Source organism: Protopterus annectens, chromosome 4.part1 (assembly GCF_019279795.1).
Source record: "Protopterus annectens isolate FY-2018-M chromosome 4.part1, PAN1.0, whole genome shotgun sequence".
In the NCBI taxonomy this organism is placed as follows: domain Eukaryota; kingdom Metazoa; phylum Chordata; order Ceratodontiformes; family Protopteridae; genus Protopterus; species Protopterus annectens.
In genome coordinates this window covers 592,770,678-592,788,594 of record NC_056734.1, presented here as the reverse complement: position 1 = coordinate 592,788,594, position 17,917 = coordinate 592,770,678, and the positions used below count along the sequence as shown (strand labels likewise).

General features: G+C 35.4%; 1 protein-coding gene across 5 annotated transcripts in view; it reads right to left on the bottom strand.

Moving 5' to 3' along the window:
* The window catches only part of MASP1 (MBL associated serine protease 1), a 1,330,562-nt gene that overhangs the window by 802,431 nt on the left and 510,214 nt on the right, over positions 1-17,917 (bottom strand). For all 5 annotated transcript variants that reach the window (XM_044070394.1, XM_044070395.1, XM_044070398.1 and 2 more), the window contains exon 6: positions 13,692-13,839. In XM_044070394.1, coding sequence (XP_043926329.1) covers positions 13,692-13,839 — 148 coding nt within the window. The remainder of the gene's footprint in view (positions 1-13,691; positions 13,840-17,917) is intronic.

Sequence of the window (17,917 nt, the reverse complement as noted above, 5' to 3'; positions counted from 1 at the left end):
ACATAAAAGGCTACAAAACAATAAAACAGGCACAAAAGGTAAGCGCTTTTGCTACCTGCTAGGAGGCTTCTTCAGACCTAAATCACAACAGTCAAACCATATTCAGTATCTCCCAATTCCTGTTCACAATGACAAAGTTAGACAGGAGCAAGACCATAATAGTGTTTTAGAAATAGTAGGTCTTTGAAGAGACAACTGTGTTATAAGAGTGCTAGTAAGGGATATACACCCCATTCACAAAGAGAGGGTACCTTTTCTTGTAGACCTTGCAAAGCCTGTAAATACATCCACTCTGGTAACTATTTTGAGCACCCAGATAAGGGTTTTGTTGTAGAAACATCACTATATACTGATTGCGATGCAAATTATTTAATTTACTGTGCATACTGCATTGAATGCTATGTTTATTATATAGGTAAGACCAACAGGAGTTTCAGAGAACACATCTTAGAACATGTAGGTGATATAAGGAATAAGAGAACTAAGAGTGCATTGGCACTTCATTTAATAGAGAAAGGTAATGAACACAGTTTTAAATTTCTAGTGTTGGAAGTGATAGGTAAGAATATGAGAGGGAGAGACATTAAGACTTTCACTGAAGAGAGGTAACAGTAATGGATTATACTCCTGGGAGCTAATAAGTTTCCAGGCATCAATGAATGAGTCTCCCTGAAACCCTACTTAAAGCTACATCCTTTGAAGCAATGAGCATGTTGTTTTATGCTGCATTTTTTGTACAGATTTTTAATGATTTTTTAGATATATTTTGAATTTTGTGATATGCAGAATGATTATGGTTATGATTTATATAATATATAAAAAGTTTTTTTTATAATGTTTGTAAGCATTACTACCAATAGGATTTTATAATAGGTTCACTGTGTTTTTAAATTATGATTTATATCTTAATTAGTTCTCTTCTCTGATTAGCTTCATTGCATTTAAATACAGATGGTTTAACTGTTATGATTTAGGTCTGAAGAAGCTACCTGGCAGGTAGCGAAAGAGCTTACCTTTCGTTCCTGTTTTATTGTTTTATAGCCTTTTACATCTATTTATTAAAGTTTTACTTACTTCACTGTGGTGTGCACTCAGATTTTTTCTTAGTGTGTATAAAATGCCAGATGGTGATTTAGGAACATAGCTAATGGTACTATAATTATCCATATCCAATTGTTATCTGGTTTTGATTAGCTTCTCCTTTGCTTGTGTTACCTTTAGAGTGTTTAACCTCTATAACAATGAAGCCATCTACTTCTAAAAGGAATACATCTTTTTAGACATTTGTATTTAGCAGACTAAACTATGAATGTCCACACAGTTTATATTACAACCTAATATAAAAAATTAGGGATCTTCCAACACAGCATGAATAACTGTTTTCTACATGCAGGTAACTCACAATGGAAACAGCATCAAATATGAATTCACAGAGGTTGATGATTATTGCACATAGAAGCCCCTTACTGTAGGGTGGTAATGGTATAAGAAATAACTAACTGTGGAAGGTGCGCTGTTCTCTTCTGAATGACGGAAGTAGAGCTGCAATCTATTTAAATTATACGTTTTAAAAATCTAAAAGAGTGCAGCATATCTTGTTAAAGGCACATGTGCATTTGGGTGGAGATGGGACATGGACCAAGTGACATTGGAGGATAATGTGTTAGTGTAGCTGCGAGAATTATCAGTGGAAGGGGGATGTGCATGCTAGAGAAAAGTAGAGGTGAATGGGTAATTCTGTGTCCTAACATAACTAGCTTAACTAGTGAATGGGTAATTCTGTGTCCTAACATAACTAGCTTAACTAGTGAATGGGTAATTCTGTGTCCTAACATAACTAGCTTAACTACTGCTGTTAGTAGTTCCCCAGACTGGTGCCACCTAAACATAATGTTTAGGAACAACAACAACAAAAAGGTTATTGAGAGTTGCTGACCAAAATAGATCCCATAAAATGTCTTCTGTACTTCTAGTACAACTGAGCTTCAACTGAAGGGTAAATGCTGAATCAGCATTCATTTATAAAGCCCTAATGTGCTCATGTACTTTGAATCATAAAAAGTTTACACATTTTACTAATTGCAAATTCATGAAAGTCCCTATATTTTTTCATAAGGTTTTTTTTTTGGGTATTAGATATGTATTAAAATGGGAATGCTTGAATCTTTTTGCTTACTGGGGCATAAGCATTACATTAAGGGTCTATATTATAACAACAAAGTCTTAAAACTTTGAATGTTATAATATTGAACCATTTTGATCGAAAGACACTCAGAATAGCAAATTTTTTCCCAGGGAAATTTGCTGTTCCGACACACATCGAATCTCCAGCTGACACAAGCATCATCCAAAAGGATCTCACACAGACGGATGCTTGGTGCCAGAGCCACGGCCTCACACTAAATGCTAAAAAGTGCATAGTCATCCCCTTTGGGAAAAACAAGGTGCCCACAAATTACCACATAGGTGGTAATCCATTAAGTACGAAAGAAGTAATTAGAGATCTGGGGACCAACGTAGATAGTAATCTCTCCTTTGATAATCACATTGCCAAAGTGGTTAGAAAGACCTTCTATATAGCCCACCTTATCATGAAAGGGTTCACATCTAGATCAAGAGAGGTCATTGTGCCCCTCTACTCATCACTCATCAGGCCCACAATTGAATACAATGCCCCTTTTGGGATGTACCTTACCCGACACCTGCAGCAACTGGAGAGACCCCAAGAGTACCTCATCAAGAGGATCATGGGCTACAAACAGATGTCCTATGCAGCTTGACTAAAGAAACTCCAGCTCTACTCAGTTGCTTACCGCCTACTCAGAGGCGATCTATGCCTGATGTACAAAGCCATGTCAAACCCAGAATTAATGGACATGCTCCACCTCAAAAAATCCAAGTCCCTTAGAGCTACATGCTCCAGGGACCGAAACCTCAGCACAAAAATAAATAGGACATGCTGGAGGGACAGATTCATTTCCCAGAGGCTCCCCTCACTCTGGAATAGAATCCCATTTCATGTTAGACATAGCCCCTCGCTGACCCTCTTCAAGCGAAATCTGGACGTGTGGATGGGAAATCGCAAATTCACCCCTAGGATCTCTTCTGTGTCCCTGCTAGACAGAGGCACAATAAACTAATCTTAAAAGGGTACCTTCTGTGACCTACTTTACAGAGGCACAGTAGGCTAATCTAATAGGGAGGCAGAAGCCAAATACACTCTGGCTAGGCTTATAAATGCCCTAGGGCAGATAGCCTAGTATCTACCTATGAACCTATGAACATACACACAACACAAGCACACCAAAATAAATAATCCATGCACATTCACTTCACAAAACCCTACACTAAACCATACATACACTACTAGCTATCCACTTACCTTCACCCAACACTAACCCTAAGGTCCATAACTACCGCACACTCACCTTACCCGCTCCCTAACCCTAAAGTCCCTACCACACACTCACCTTACCCGCTCCCTAACCATAAAGTCCCTATCGCACACTCACCTTACCCGCTCCCTAACCCTAAGGTCCCTATCGCACACTCACCTTCATTCGCACACTTACCTTAACCCGGTCCATAACCTTTGCTCCACAGTCGAAGAAATAGCGAAGCTGCAGAAACGGCCCACCAAATACTTTCCCTAGGAAAGTATTCGATATTCTGCAGCTTTGCTATTTTTAGCGTTCGGTGCATAGGGTTCAATATTATAACATTCGAAGTTTTAAGACTTCGATGTTATAATATAGACCCTTACATTAATATCTGTTTATGCTGCCTTTAATACTTTTGTTGAATTTACTTCAAATTTTGTGAGTGGTACAATAGTTTTTAAAGATAACATCATAATACTGCCTGGAGATTTAATGCTGCATGAAGGTGAAATAAGTTGTTATGATAATACTGTTAGAGTTTTTTCTGTTTGATGTTTACAGATAAAATGCTCTACGGATCCAAAATATATATAAGTTCAGATCTGAAATACAAAATAAATAAATAAATTACATTTTCTCAAATGAAGTACTTTCTGCTCTTTATAGATGATTTCCAAAAAGTTACATATTTGCTGCCATATCTGGTTATTCTCACATGATTCAGTGCTTCCTTTCTCTTTTTCTTTAATGACAGTAGTAGTTGAGGCTTGAGTAGAAATATTATAAATTAGATATTTGATGTATATAAGGAACATACAAAGACTAAGAAAGAAGCCTTTTGGAATATAAAACAATAAAAATGGTATCTCTGAGAAGGAAATGGACTTTATTTAAATATACTATGTAATCTTAGTTTCAGATTTTACCAAGATATTTGAAATATACTCAACAATGATAGTTAAATATACTATTAGAACATTTACATATGTCAAATGTAACATAAATGTTAATTAAAAAAGTAACAATGATTCAAATTATAACACTTTTCAAAATTGTGCAAAAGCAATCTAATAATATATAACTGCGGTATTTATTTACAATCAGGACACTATGGATAATATATTCTGGTATATTATCTTGAATATATTATTCTGGTATATTATCTTGGGCAGCCACGGTGGTGCAGTGGTTAGCATTGTAGCCTCACAGCAAGAGGTTCTCTGGTTCAATCCTTGGCTGGGGTGCCTTCTGTGCAGAGTCTGCATGTCATCCCTGTGGTTGTGTGGGTTTCCTCCGGGTGCTCTGGTTTCCTCCCACATCCCAAATACATGCTGTAGGTGGACTGGACACTGTAAATTGGCCCTAGGTGTGTGTGTGTGTGTGTGTGTGTGTGTGTGTGTGTGTGTGCGCCTTCCGTGGAAGGTTGGGTGCAGGGCTAGCAAGTCGACACTGTAAAACTCCACTGTCAGTTATGAGCAGATAGGTGATCTGCTGTGGCGACCCCTAACTGGGAAAAGCCAAAAGAAGAGGAAAAGATTCTGGTATATTATCTTGGGGAAAAAATGGAACTACATTAAAAAGATTAATATGGTTTACTCAGCAATTACTGAGTCATTGATGTTTACTTTGTGAATGATTTCAAGAGAGTTTTTTGATGAAAACTATTTATAAATTTCTGTCTCAGAAAAATGTATACACTCACCTGGTTTTCCAATGATTCTTGTAAATGAGGAAGAATAAAGGAAATAATCTTTCATTTACTAAAGTCCCTATCGCACACTAGGCAGTTGGCTAGAAGTATTACCACACAAACTTTATCTTCATTATGGAGATTGGTTATCCTCAGTATTAACATAATTATATTATATTATGACTATACCTGTTTATTTACCTGATACATGTTTTGCTCTATCCAAAGCTATTTTAGTACTTAAACCTAATAAAGCTGCTACAGATATGAATGGTTATCATACAATTTCTCTCTTAAATACAGTGGATTAAAGTCTATACTCAGTTATGGAACAAATTTCTCATCTCATTTTTACCTTGACTCTCTGATCTGTTTCATCTGGTTTTGTTTATGGGTGGGATTCATCATCTAACACTCAACTAATACAAATGATGATGCTGTATGTGAAGGCAGATTCTTTTATATTTTTATTCTCAAAGTATGACACTGGTTTCCATTTACACACACACCCAAGGTCTTGCATAAGATCAAGACAATTTTGGTCAAATTCTGGTCAAACTGTGCATCCTTATTACTTTCTTAATCTGATTAAGTCCATGTTTCGATATTTACCATTTTTTTGGATTTGACCCATCAATTAAGGAGTGATATGCTGAGGGTAGGCAACATCCATTGATCCCTACCTCTTCAATTTTCAGTTTAAGCTTCTTTTTACTGAAATTCTTAGCTACCAGATTATTGCTTCAATTATTGTTGTTGAGTTTGACTATAATGTTCTACATTTTTGCAAATGATATTATACTTAACATTACAGATGTAGGAATACTTGTACAAGCTATTTCTCCGTTAACAGATATAATTATTTTCAATTAATCCAAGACCCGGTTAGCAATATATCATTTTCCTATTGTTTCTTACAACATGGATTCTGTTAAATTCTTTTGATTGACCTTTTTTAAAAGATATAGTTCAGAGTACTGATTTTCAGGATAAAATGTTTGCAAGAAATCTAAAAAATTATTTCAGTCTTAATATATTGAAACAATCTCACTAATGGGACATACACATCTACTAAATCTTAAGTTATTCCCCAAATCAGTCTTTTTTACAACTAATACAGATTCCATCCCCAATATGGTAAGGAAGGTAGTGGGAATGATTATGGTTAAGCTCTAATAATAAGCTATTTCCTGTAATGCTGGGTTTGACTCACCCAGCCTTTATTTTCCTACAGTGTAACTTTCAGCAAGTCATTTAGCCAGACAGTGCTCCTGGGCTGAGTCTGAAAAAGATCTATGCAGTGCTCTAACCCAGATAAGAAATACAATAATTAAACATTTTTGATCTAATACATTTCATAGCATTTAGAAAGAAATGTTATAATCTTATGGTGTGGTAGATCACATTGAATTTCATGGGCTCTGCAAAAGGGTTTTCAGGTACCAGAACCAGTAAGATTTGTTTATGTAATTGTTGGTTAATTTACATACACGGTTTGGCATGTTTCCCTTTCATTTTCAAAGTGATTTTGGGGTAATAATTATGCAAGTCTAACCAAAATATTTGCATTATTTTACTTAACAGCATAAAGGGATACCAAATTGTGTGGTCTGTGTCAATTACTTTCTAGTAATAGAAATGTCATGTCTTGAATTCCTTTCAGGTGGGCTCATATACCAATTTTATGTTGAAATCCTACATCCACAGCTGCAGTAGCTTACTACCATTCCAAATTGCTTGAATTGTTGTTACTGATTCATTCATTCATTTATTTATTCACTAGCCAACATTATTTCTTTAAATGCACCTTGTTCACATGTACCTACTATTATTTCCTCTTCAAAGTAGAAAGACTAATATAGTTTAGCCATTGGTTTCATGATGCTAAAAGAACTGAAGACAATAAAGTATCACTTAAAGGGTATTAAGTGTTTAAGAAGAGTAAACTTCAATTTACTTTCAGTTCTAGAAAGTATGTATCATGATTTTTGTGGAGATATTCTCAACAAAATACTTTACAGCTTTGCTGAATTGCATACCTCTCAACTTCTCTTACCTGCTCAGATTTTGGAAGGATATCCCTCATTTGTTCTCATATTTTTTGCTGCATCACTCCTACAATTGGAGATTATTTTGAAAAGTTCTAAGTAAATAATACCAGCATTTTATAAGTGTTCCTAATTTGGGACCTTTTCCCTAATTATTTTTGCTATGCCTTTAACTCTGGATGTAAAATTTAAAAGGTAATACGAGACATGTTCTTTCCCTATGTTACTGGATTAGCCAACATAAAATCTTTTTCATGCTACTTGTTATTAAACATCAAAAGTGATTTTAATACTAACGTAATCTTCAGGAATCATGGAAGCATTTGCAATCAGCTTGACCCAAGATTCAACCTGTTTGATCTATCACTCTGAAAACTGTAGATTATTTTGAAAAGCTTTAGATTTTAACATCAGTATATTAAATATATCCTTATTATGGGGTCTTTCCCGATTTTTTATTTTTATTTATTTATTTTTTTGCTCTGTAAATGTAGAGGTAAATGCTAAGAGGCAACATGAGGTTTATTCCTTCTCCATGTAATTGGACTATCCAACATAAAATCTTTCACATCACTTATTGGAGCCAATAAAAATGGTTTGGGCATTAGATAACTCTCTTCTTATATCTGTAGCCTACAGGAGTCATATAAGCATTTATGGTGGTTTTGTTCCAAGATACAACCCTACCAGATTCATTTATGTGAATTTTTTCCATTTTTTTTACTGGGACTGTTGTACCATAAGACCAGTTATTCTGGCTTTAATGAATCAAGACTTTTATTTAATGACAGAAAGCATTTATTTCTTATCACTTTTGATACAAAACAGAATTCGTATTGTATAAAATCAAGACACTGAGGCAGATATCCCTTTGATAAGACAGTGTTTCAATGTTTTTCATTTTCAAAGTCAGTATAGTTGAAATATTGATATTTGTTTGTCTGCAGCAGTTGGAGTGTGGGAAGTGAGACAAGTTTGTGAGAATTATCCACTACAGCTTACTGTCACTTTACTATCAGTATGGAATATTATATCAGAAATAGGTGGTGAAAAAAAAGACAGCAGTCTGTACATTGGTGGTGTGAGATTGTTATTGTTTACATAGTCAAACATTTTTCTGCGTAAAGTCAACTAAATAGACTAAATTATTATTTAAGCTACATAATACAAAAAGAGGCTCATATTACACACTGTTACAACTTATGCAAAAAGATGAATTTATTGATTTATTTTATTTTACATTTGTTAACCGGGATAGTCCGTCTGGGTGAGAGCCCATTTTCAGCAGAGGCTTGGGGAGAAAAACTCCATAAAACAATACTTATATATGCAATACTAAAAAGGAACAAATGCAGTAAATATTTTGAAGTAAGTATAAATATACATTAGCATCATTAAGTGTCACAACAAATCAATTGATAAAAATATTATACATTGATACAACTGAAGCCTGAAAATGTTAGGAAAAAGAGTTATTTCATAGAGGGTAAATTGAGAGAAAGTGAGGTTATGAGTCGGGTTGGTTGAGAAAATGAAAAAGAAAGAGAAAGAGAAGGGGATTGGAAGAAGAAGATATATCAAATATTTAAGAATGGGCTCAAGATAGGGGAATAGGCATACGGGGACGAGATTACCCTGGGTCGATACAGGAGCAGATCCAGTGGTTGTATAAGTGGTCTTTGAGTTGTTTCTTGTATTGAGTTATGTCAGTGGCATTCAATATATGTTGGGGAATAGAGTTCCAGATTTTAGAGATTTAATGGGAATAAAGGGAATCCCCAGCCCTGTTGTTACGTTTGGAGACTTACAGGAGAGTTTTACCTGTAGATTGGAGGCAATGAGTATTATTACATAGTTTGAGTAAGTGTTGTAATGCTATTATTCTGTCAGGCTGATTTACTAAGTGATGGGTAAAAACGAGTTGCATATAGATTAGGTAATGGGGGAGTTCTAACCCATTTAATTGTTGTAGGGAAGAGTAGTGGTACGACCTGTGAGGGGAGTCAGTGGCAAATTTGGCTACTTTATTATAACAGGATTCAAGTTTGGAAAGTTCAGTTCTGCTAAGTGTAGTAAAGATGGGAGTGGTAAAAACAGAGTAGATAGAAGATGAGTCCTAGAAATGATTAATCTGGATTGATTTGTAAGAAATGGTTTAATACAGTAGAGAGATCCAAGTTTGATATGAGTTTTTTTGACAGATTGAGATAGATGAATATCGAATTTCAATTTGTTATCAATGATAACACCTAGTAACTTAGTTTGTGAGGTGGTGGCTATGATTGTATTATTAGAGGAAAGCATTTGGAAAGAGGTTGTTGGTATAGATGATTTAGTGGGGTATAAAAGCATCAACTTGTTCTTGTTTGGGTTCAGTATAAGGTTAGCTTTGGAAAGCCAAGATTCTACCTGAAGAAAGGATTGTTGTATAATTTCTTGTAGCAGTGAGAGGGAGGATGCATTCCATATTAGAGTAGAATCATCTGCATATTGAATAACTGATGCTAATGGAGTGGATTTGTGCAACTGGTTAGAGAAAAGATTGAATAACAGGGGTCCTAGTATGGAACCTTGTGGGATGCCAATTTTAACAGGGAGTAGAGATGATAGCACTTGTTTCCACCTAACAGCTTGTTGCCAATTGGATGGATAACTGTGGAACCAAAGTACGGTAGAGGTACTAAGGTGGTTAGCTCTGACAATACTTTCTGGTGTGAAACTGTGTCAAAGGCCTTAGAGAGGTCTAAAAAGATTGCTGAGACAAGCCTGTTATGGTTCCTGTGATAATTTATAGTGGTGGTAAAGCTGAGGAGGGTGGTTGTGGTGCTATGGTGGGGGCAAAAGCCATGTTGAGTGTGAGAGAGGAATTTGTTACATAAAAGGTGATTTAGGCGTTGGGCATGAATGCATCTTTCAAGTACTTTTGAGCGGGGAGAAAGGATGGCAATAGGCCTATAGTTAGTGAGTTCAGTGGAGTTTCCTCCTTTATGCTTTATGAAGAAGAAACAAGCGACTAACTTAAAAACCTTTTCTTTTTAACTTATAGCTGCTATGAAAGTTTATCTTGTCATGACAAATCATGTATACAAATAAGGACAGAAACATGTTTTTTGTGAAATAAAACTGAAATCAAACTTTGTATAATATTTAGAAATATGAACATCATAGACAAAAGGGCTTCAGATAATTGAATGTTCTTAGCTAAAGTATCCATAAGCAGGGGCCTATTTATCATGACAAAGTACAAAATTAAAGAAGTGTAATAGAAAATGTAAATACTTTACAAATGATAGTGCTACCGTCTTTGACACTTGTATGACATACTTCATTTAAAAAGATTGCAAACTAGTGAACAGAAATACAATGCTGATAGTTGTTGTAAATCAACAAGGTTTACTAAGTAATGTTTAACAAAGGCAACAAGAACAGCGCAATCTCAAAAGGCCTCCAATCTGCTTCCTCACCACAGTTTATATAACAGAGGATGACACAAGGAATAGAAAGGGTAAGTAACAGAGAGTAAGTGTACATTATTTGTAATTAAATAACAACTTCATTATTCTTTCTATTCTCAGCCCTAGTTACCATTCTTTGCATAGCCTTTCTGCTGTCTGTTTTCATTCCATTTATCTCCAGGTTCACAGCAGACTTAATCTTATAAAGAATCAACTTCCTAAATTAGGATTATTGGTTACGTCCATGCTGGAACTGCATCGATAACAAAAGGTGACAGTTTGAAGTGATGCACTGTGCAGCTTCATTCCAGATGCTACATCATTAGCTCATATATTAGACTGCTGGTTCCAATGTTTAAGTACAAGTAGTGGAGTTATTATTCATTGCAAACACTTTTGGGAAGCAGTAGTTAGCTTTGTTATGCTAGATATAGAGAGGAGTTGCAGGAAAAGTGTAAATATTGTAAGGATGATCTTTATCCCATTCCACTTGCAAAGGCGTTTTACCACTGACTGCTGCCAATGACCTATATTTCTGGAGAGGACCAGATCCATGAAAAAGTGACCAGAAAAAATTAGATGAACAACTAATGGGCTGTTTCCCGATCAGTATGGCATGGGTTGTGAGTGTTTGTACAATGTACTGAATTTGGGCATTAAAATGACCATAGCATAATCTGACTGCTCAGTATGGGAGCTCAACGCCATATCATGGAGAACCATATCTGTGTATGTGTGTGTGTGTGTGTGTGTGTGTGTGTGTGTGTGTGTGTGTGTGTGTGTGTGTGTGTGTGTGTGTGTGTGTGTGTAAAGATGCATTTGAATTTTTATATATATATATATATATATATATATATATATATATATATATATATATATATATATATATATATATATATATATATATATATATACATATATATATATATATATATATGGCTACCTTTGGTTTAACTGCACATTCACTTTGTCAACACATTTGTTAGGTACATTTCTGCACTGAAATGTATCTTTAGATGGCACTTCATAAAACAGTAGGGATTAGGGATTTGCCCTTTCTCATTGTTGCATGATGGTAAATTTAGTATCTATCTATCTATCTATCTATCTATCTATCTATCTATCTATCTATATATCTATCTATATATGTATATGTGTGTGTGTGTGTGTGTGTGTGTGTGTGTGTATATATATATATATATATATATATATATATATATATATATATATATATATATATATATATATATATATATATAGATAGATAGATATGTATATGGGTCTACTTCTCTTCATCAAAAGTACATCACTTTGAAATAGAGACGTAGACTCACACTTAACCGAAAGTGCACTTAACCTAAAGTGCATTTCCGCGAAGAACGGTTCAACGAAGCATTAAGGAACACTGAGGTGCCGAAGCACACTACAGTGGGGAAAAGGGAATTTACCTGTTTCCCTACTGTAGTGTGATCTCAGAGTTGCTATATTTAAGTAGGGGGAAATATGGTGGCTGCAAAAAAATTTTTTGGTGTTCCTGGTCAGTTCGTTGAAATGTGCTTCACGAAAGTGCACTTTCGCATGTGTGGGTTTACTGTTCTTTTTTGAAGAAGTGCTTTTTCGATGAAGTACAGTAGATCCATATATATATATATATATATATATATATATATATATATATATATATATATATTTGTAGCAGGTCATATGGGAGCACAGCCTCCCACTTGGGTGGTGCAGGGAAGTTTGCTCTGTTGCATTAAATATTGTTTTTTTTTTTTATTTTATGAATTTCAACTATTTGTAGTTGATTTATTGAATGTTGATGTAGTAGATGTAGTGAACTATATGGTTCTTTTATGGTCCATTTTTATGGACTATTTTATGGTCAGATGTAGAAAATTTACCAAGTTATGTAGCTAGCTGAGACTGTCACATTTTCTGGAATTGTGCAACAACTTTCTGTTTGTCGCCTTTTGAAAAGTCCACTATATACTCCTAGAAGAGTACATGCTGCAGATATTTCTGGACAGTATGTCTTCGATACTTACAAACAAAATCATAATAATAGAAAATAACCAAAATCTTTTTGTAATAAAATTAACCATGGTGAATGTAACACATATTTTAATTTAAATTCTAGTACATTTTCTTGCAAAATATTTTTTTTAATTGTGTACATTGCATATTCTTGGATGCACATCTCTTCCCAGTCCCTAGTAGTACCTATCCAGGCAGAGCTTAATGTCTCGGTATCTCTACTTGTCAGACATAGCACTGTTGACAGTGGCAGTGATAACAGAATAAGGTTACTATATTACTTGTGGGCTGGAGTAAAACTGCTGGAGGAATACCCTGAATAAAGAAATGAATGCAGAAATGATCACTATTCTTAAATCTAATGGAAATAGGGTGGTATAAAATACAGACAAATATAATTCAATGGATGGCACCAAGTACTTTATGGAAAAAAAGACTTAAGACTTCCCATTGTCATGGGGCTTGACCACTGCAATCTGGCAGCAGAACATTTGACTAAATACCAGTCATCATTAAAGAAAATGAATTTAATATACAAAGACAAGATAACTAATGCAGTTCTATCATACATTATCCCCTGTGAAAAGTAGCTACACAATAAACAAGTCATTAAGCCCTGAAGTTGTATAGATATTTTATTTGAAATTTAGTTGCATCCTTCAGTTCTAAAATGTGTACATCCCTAATGTTACCTCAACCTGTCACTTCACACACAGGTAAATGAATTTGCCAGAATAATACATTTTACCAGAAATATTCCTTTCTCTTCCGACACTTATATCTCTAACATATTCCAATATACATTTCTGTACTGTCTATAGGTTTTGTTTTATAAAATAGTAGCAAGCTGAGCAATATGCAACGTAAAATGTGATTTTAAAATTCAGCCCTATAACTTCCAAACGCATGTGATGATTATCGCATTGAATCATTTACATAAAAAAGTATTTTTTGTTTATCCTCATACAGTAGTGGCATTAACATTTCAGAAATATTATTACAGGAATACTGCAGGCAGAAAAAGTATGGGAAAACATAAAATCTGTCAGTTATACTGCATGCAAAGTTGTAAGTAACCTACCAACTGCATCATAGGAAAGCCTCCATCCTCCATTTTCTCCAGAATTGTCACTGTGAAAGAGGATCTGTACGCTGTAACTTCCTGTTTCAATCCGTCTAGGAGACCGGTCACCACAGATGGGGCCAAACTCCTTTCTTCCAGCTTTTATCTGTTAGCCAGTCAATTAAATGGGAAAACAACAATGTGAAGGTTATATTTTCCAACTGTAAAGCAACTGAACAATATTTTAAAGTATTATTATTACTCATCAGAATGTCTGCATACATTTATGATGCATACTACATTGATATGAAACACAGGATAAATCTGCTTATGCTACTCATAAGGTTCATAGAGTAGTAGTAGGCTAACTCCTCATGTGATCAATTTTAAGCTTAGCCATTTACCCCATATAAGAATTAAACCCTGCACCTTGTGCCTGTAAGGTAAATACCTTAACCATCATATCAACCTCCCACCCAGACTCATCTAGGCACATGCAGAACATGCATATTGAACACAGTGATTATAGGTCGGGCTTGAACCTCAGACCCTGCACCTGTAAGAAAGAGATCTTACCAATGAAAGTGGAAGTAACTAAAACATTATGTTCTCTATTAAAATGACTCCTGTCTTGTAACTACCTTAAATAAACTGACATTTATTTATTCAGGAAAGGGAAGAACAGCAAAATATATAGTCAGTTAGGCCTCTGAAAGCTCTGTGTACATCAGAGAAGCATTTTCAGTGCCACAGCTGCATTATAAGTGTCGGGTTATAAAATGATATTTAGGATACACTATCTAGAAAAAAAAATGTAAGCAGTGTGGCATTAGTTTGAGTAACTGCTAAATGAAGTCAGTACTATCATAGAAACAATGCCAACTGTGTTAAAGCTGATGAGACACTTGGTTTATTCATGCCTGTATCAATGTTTTATTGGAGACATGGATAGAAGCCAGCTTTTTAACCATTTCAAAATAATCATGTGAATTTGTCTATTGTAAGATGGGATATTACTTAGCTTCATCTTTTAATACATGTGCCTAAAACCAAATTTGATGATGTAGCCACGTCTGATCGACAAAAGAATGTGAGAAACTCCCATTTTCCAGTTTGTGGTTTTACTGCGATAGGATCCATTGCTGTTTTCAGTCTGTAACCATTATGCATCTGGGTGGAGGTCAGAAACAGCTACACACTTGAACTAGAGGCCATCATACTTGCATGTGTGTGTGTACATATGTGTTTGTGGGCATGTGTGTGTGTGTGTGTGTGTGTGTGTGTGTGTGTGTGTGTGTGTGTGTGTGTGTGTGCATGTGTGTGTGTGTGTGCGTGTGTGTGCATGTGTGCGTGTGTGCATGTGTGTGTGTGTGTGTGTGTGTGTGTGTGTGTGTGTGTGTGTGTGTGCGTGTGTGTGTGTGCATATCCATGTCTTTGTATGTAACCAGTTTCTAGATATTCATACAATAAAGTGGTTGCAGCATGCGAGACTTTGAGTATTAGTAGATATGTAGCAGTATGGTATAAGTTGTAGGGAAATTCAGGAAATCAGTTGAAAGCAACTTTCTCAAATGCATAAAGTATCCAAACGATTACCTTTTTTTGGTGAAGCTTAATTATTTTCTGTCAGGGAATTTTGCCCCACATTTTCATGTAGGAAACTGTACTGTTCTACTACTGCTATCTATTGCAATCAGTTCTGGGATCTCTGCATCTCAAAGAGTGGAGAAAACCTCCTACACAGAAACCTTCACCAAAACATGGAAACATTTTCATCAATTTGCACCTCAAAGAATAGAGAAAATCTCCTACACAGCAACTTCACTCAAAACGTGGACACATTTTCAGCAAATTTTCACCTCAAAGAATGGAGAAACTATCCTACACAGCAACCTCCATCAAAACATGGACACATCTTCAGCCAGTTTGCCAAAATTGAAATTCAAACAGATTATGTTCTGTTGAAAGTCATTCAGCTGTCAGTAGAATCCTTCTGCCTATCTATGCATGTATATGTATGTATGTATATCTATCTATCAATCTATCTACCTGTTTATCTCTATGGCACCTATTGGTTCAAACAGTTTTCTCTGCTGGGACTAACACTAATGACTCTAAAACTGTAAATAATTAAGACAATGAAAATGCAATGCCCTTTGCCACATTACAAACCCAAGTAAAGAAGACTAGTGCATATAGTTTGCAATTCAGTTATAAAACACTAAGTGTCTGTAAAGTTAATTTGTTAATGGGGTTGTGCCCATCTAACTTATTAAGCATACTAACTGCCATTGGCCTACCTTGGAGATTAACAATACTTGATTTTATATGAAAAATAAAACATATTCCCTTTACTATGAGATAGTGTGAGTTTAGACTTAATATATTTAGCTTATGGGGTTTGGTGGCAGAGACTCCATGTTGGGAAGGGGGGGGGGGACAGGGGTTGTAGCCTATTACAAAAACAGCTGTTTTATATTTTTACTTAAAAAATAATCTGTTGAAGTGATACATTTATAAAATGCCCTGGTGCATATTTTAACTCTATCCTCAGTCCATATTTTACAACCATCCCATAAAAAATACTCATAAGAATACCAATGCTTACAACTATTACACAGTCCAGTCTCTGAATTCATCCAATTACCCTCCCCACTTTTCCACCAAACAGCCCCCTAACAGTCTCATGTCCACCAGAATTTTGTCCACTTTTTACTTCAAAGCAGATACAGCAGAAATATAAAACATAATTAATAACATCCCAGACAGCAGTGTCTGATAACCTACAGCCTTAGTTTATAAGGGCTTGTTCTAAATATGTGACCCACGAACTGAAGCATATTTTCAAAATCTACTTATAGAAGAACGCATTTATCAACTCACTCCCAAAACAAACAAACAAACAAACAAAATGTCTCTCACCTAATCAGACTTGAGATCATATCTATACTTGTATCACTTGTCAAAATGCTGGAAAATTAGACAACAATCAGCTCTCAACCTACATTTCTGAACAACACATTCTCTGTCCCAACAAATATGGATTCTGGATAAAATGCAGCACAATGACAGCTAACTGGACCCTAACAGATGGCATCCTAATGGCCAAGGACAAGGGCCAATTAACAGGGGCCACTGTCATAGATCTAACCAAATCATTTGACACAACTGATCACCCTCTCATCTGCATCACTATACTAGCACATGATATTGTCGATAGTGCAACCCAGACACTCATTTATTTTCTCTCCACCTGGTGTTTAAAGTTAAAATTGGCTCCTCCCAGTCAGCCGAAGCCCCATTTAACAAATGAGTCCTCCAAATGCACATCAAACTTTATTTTGGGAATTGGAGATGTCTCCTTTTTTTGTCACATACTTCTAACTCAACTTGCATATGCACTCCTCCCATTAATTGCACCACCCTCAAAGAAATATCTTACAACCTTTTAAAACTGCATCCAACAAAATGTGCCACTTTATGGTTTAAAAATAGCAAATTGGATACCCATCCAACAGAATTCTCTGATGGTTCTCAGTTCCTTAGTTTTCAAGCTGCTGAGCTAAAACTTTCTACTAGGCTGGGAGATTCACTGTGAGAGAGAACTTACAAACTCATGTCACAACTAACTATGTTACTTCTGTCCATACCATGTTCTCAAGCAAAAAATGCAGCAATTACAGCTTCTGTATGAGAGGACCCAAGACCTGGCAGTTCATATCCCCTGCTGTTGGAGGTTCCCCTAATATGTTATAGTTCAGAAAGAAATTTAAAACTCTACATGAGAAAGGAGGCCCAATATCACTACCTTATCAAGAACAGCATAAAGTAAAACATAGAAGGATCATTAGCCTTCCATTCCAGTTTGCATGCAGCCCCTCTGCTGCAACTATTCAAGTATTTATCCCTTTTCCAACCCCATAATTGTCTTGAACCTCCTTCCAGTCATGACATCTTCATCTCACTGACTTCTTTTCTCTCTTCCAGGTCTGCTTTGTGCATGTAGCACTTAACTGTGTTTAAATGCAGTTATTCCAGTATCTTTATTTTAATAACATCATTCAACTCTTACTGGAATTTGATGCTTCATCCCTTGTTAACACCTTTTTTATATACAAATGTTATCTTACACATGGGTACATTGTTCTTTTTTATTCATAATTTATTTCAGTTTGTCATCTCTGTATACAAATGTTACCTATTCCTACATTTGTACTATTTATGTTAGCTATTTGTTTGTTAGT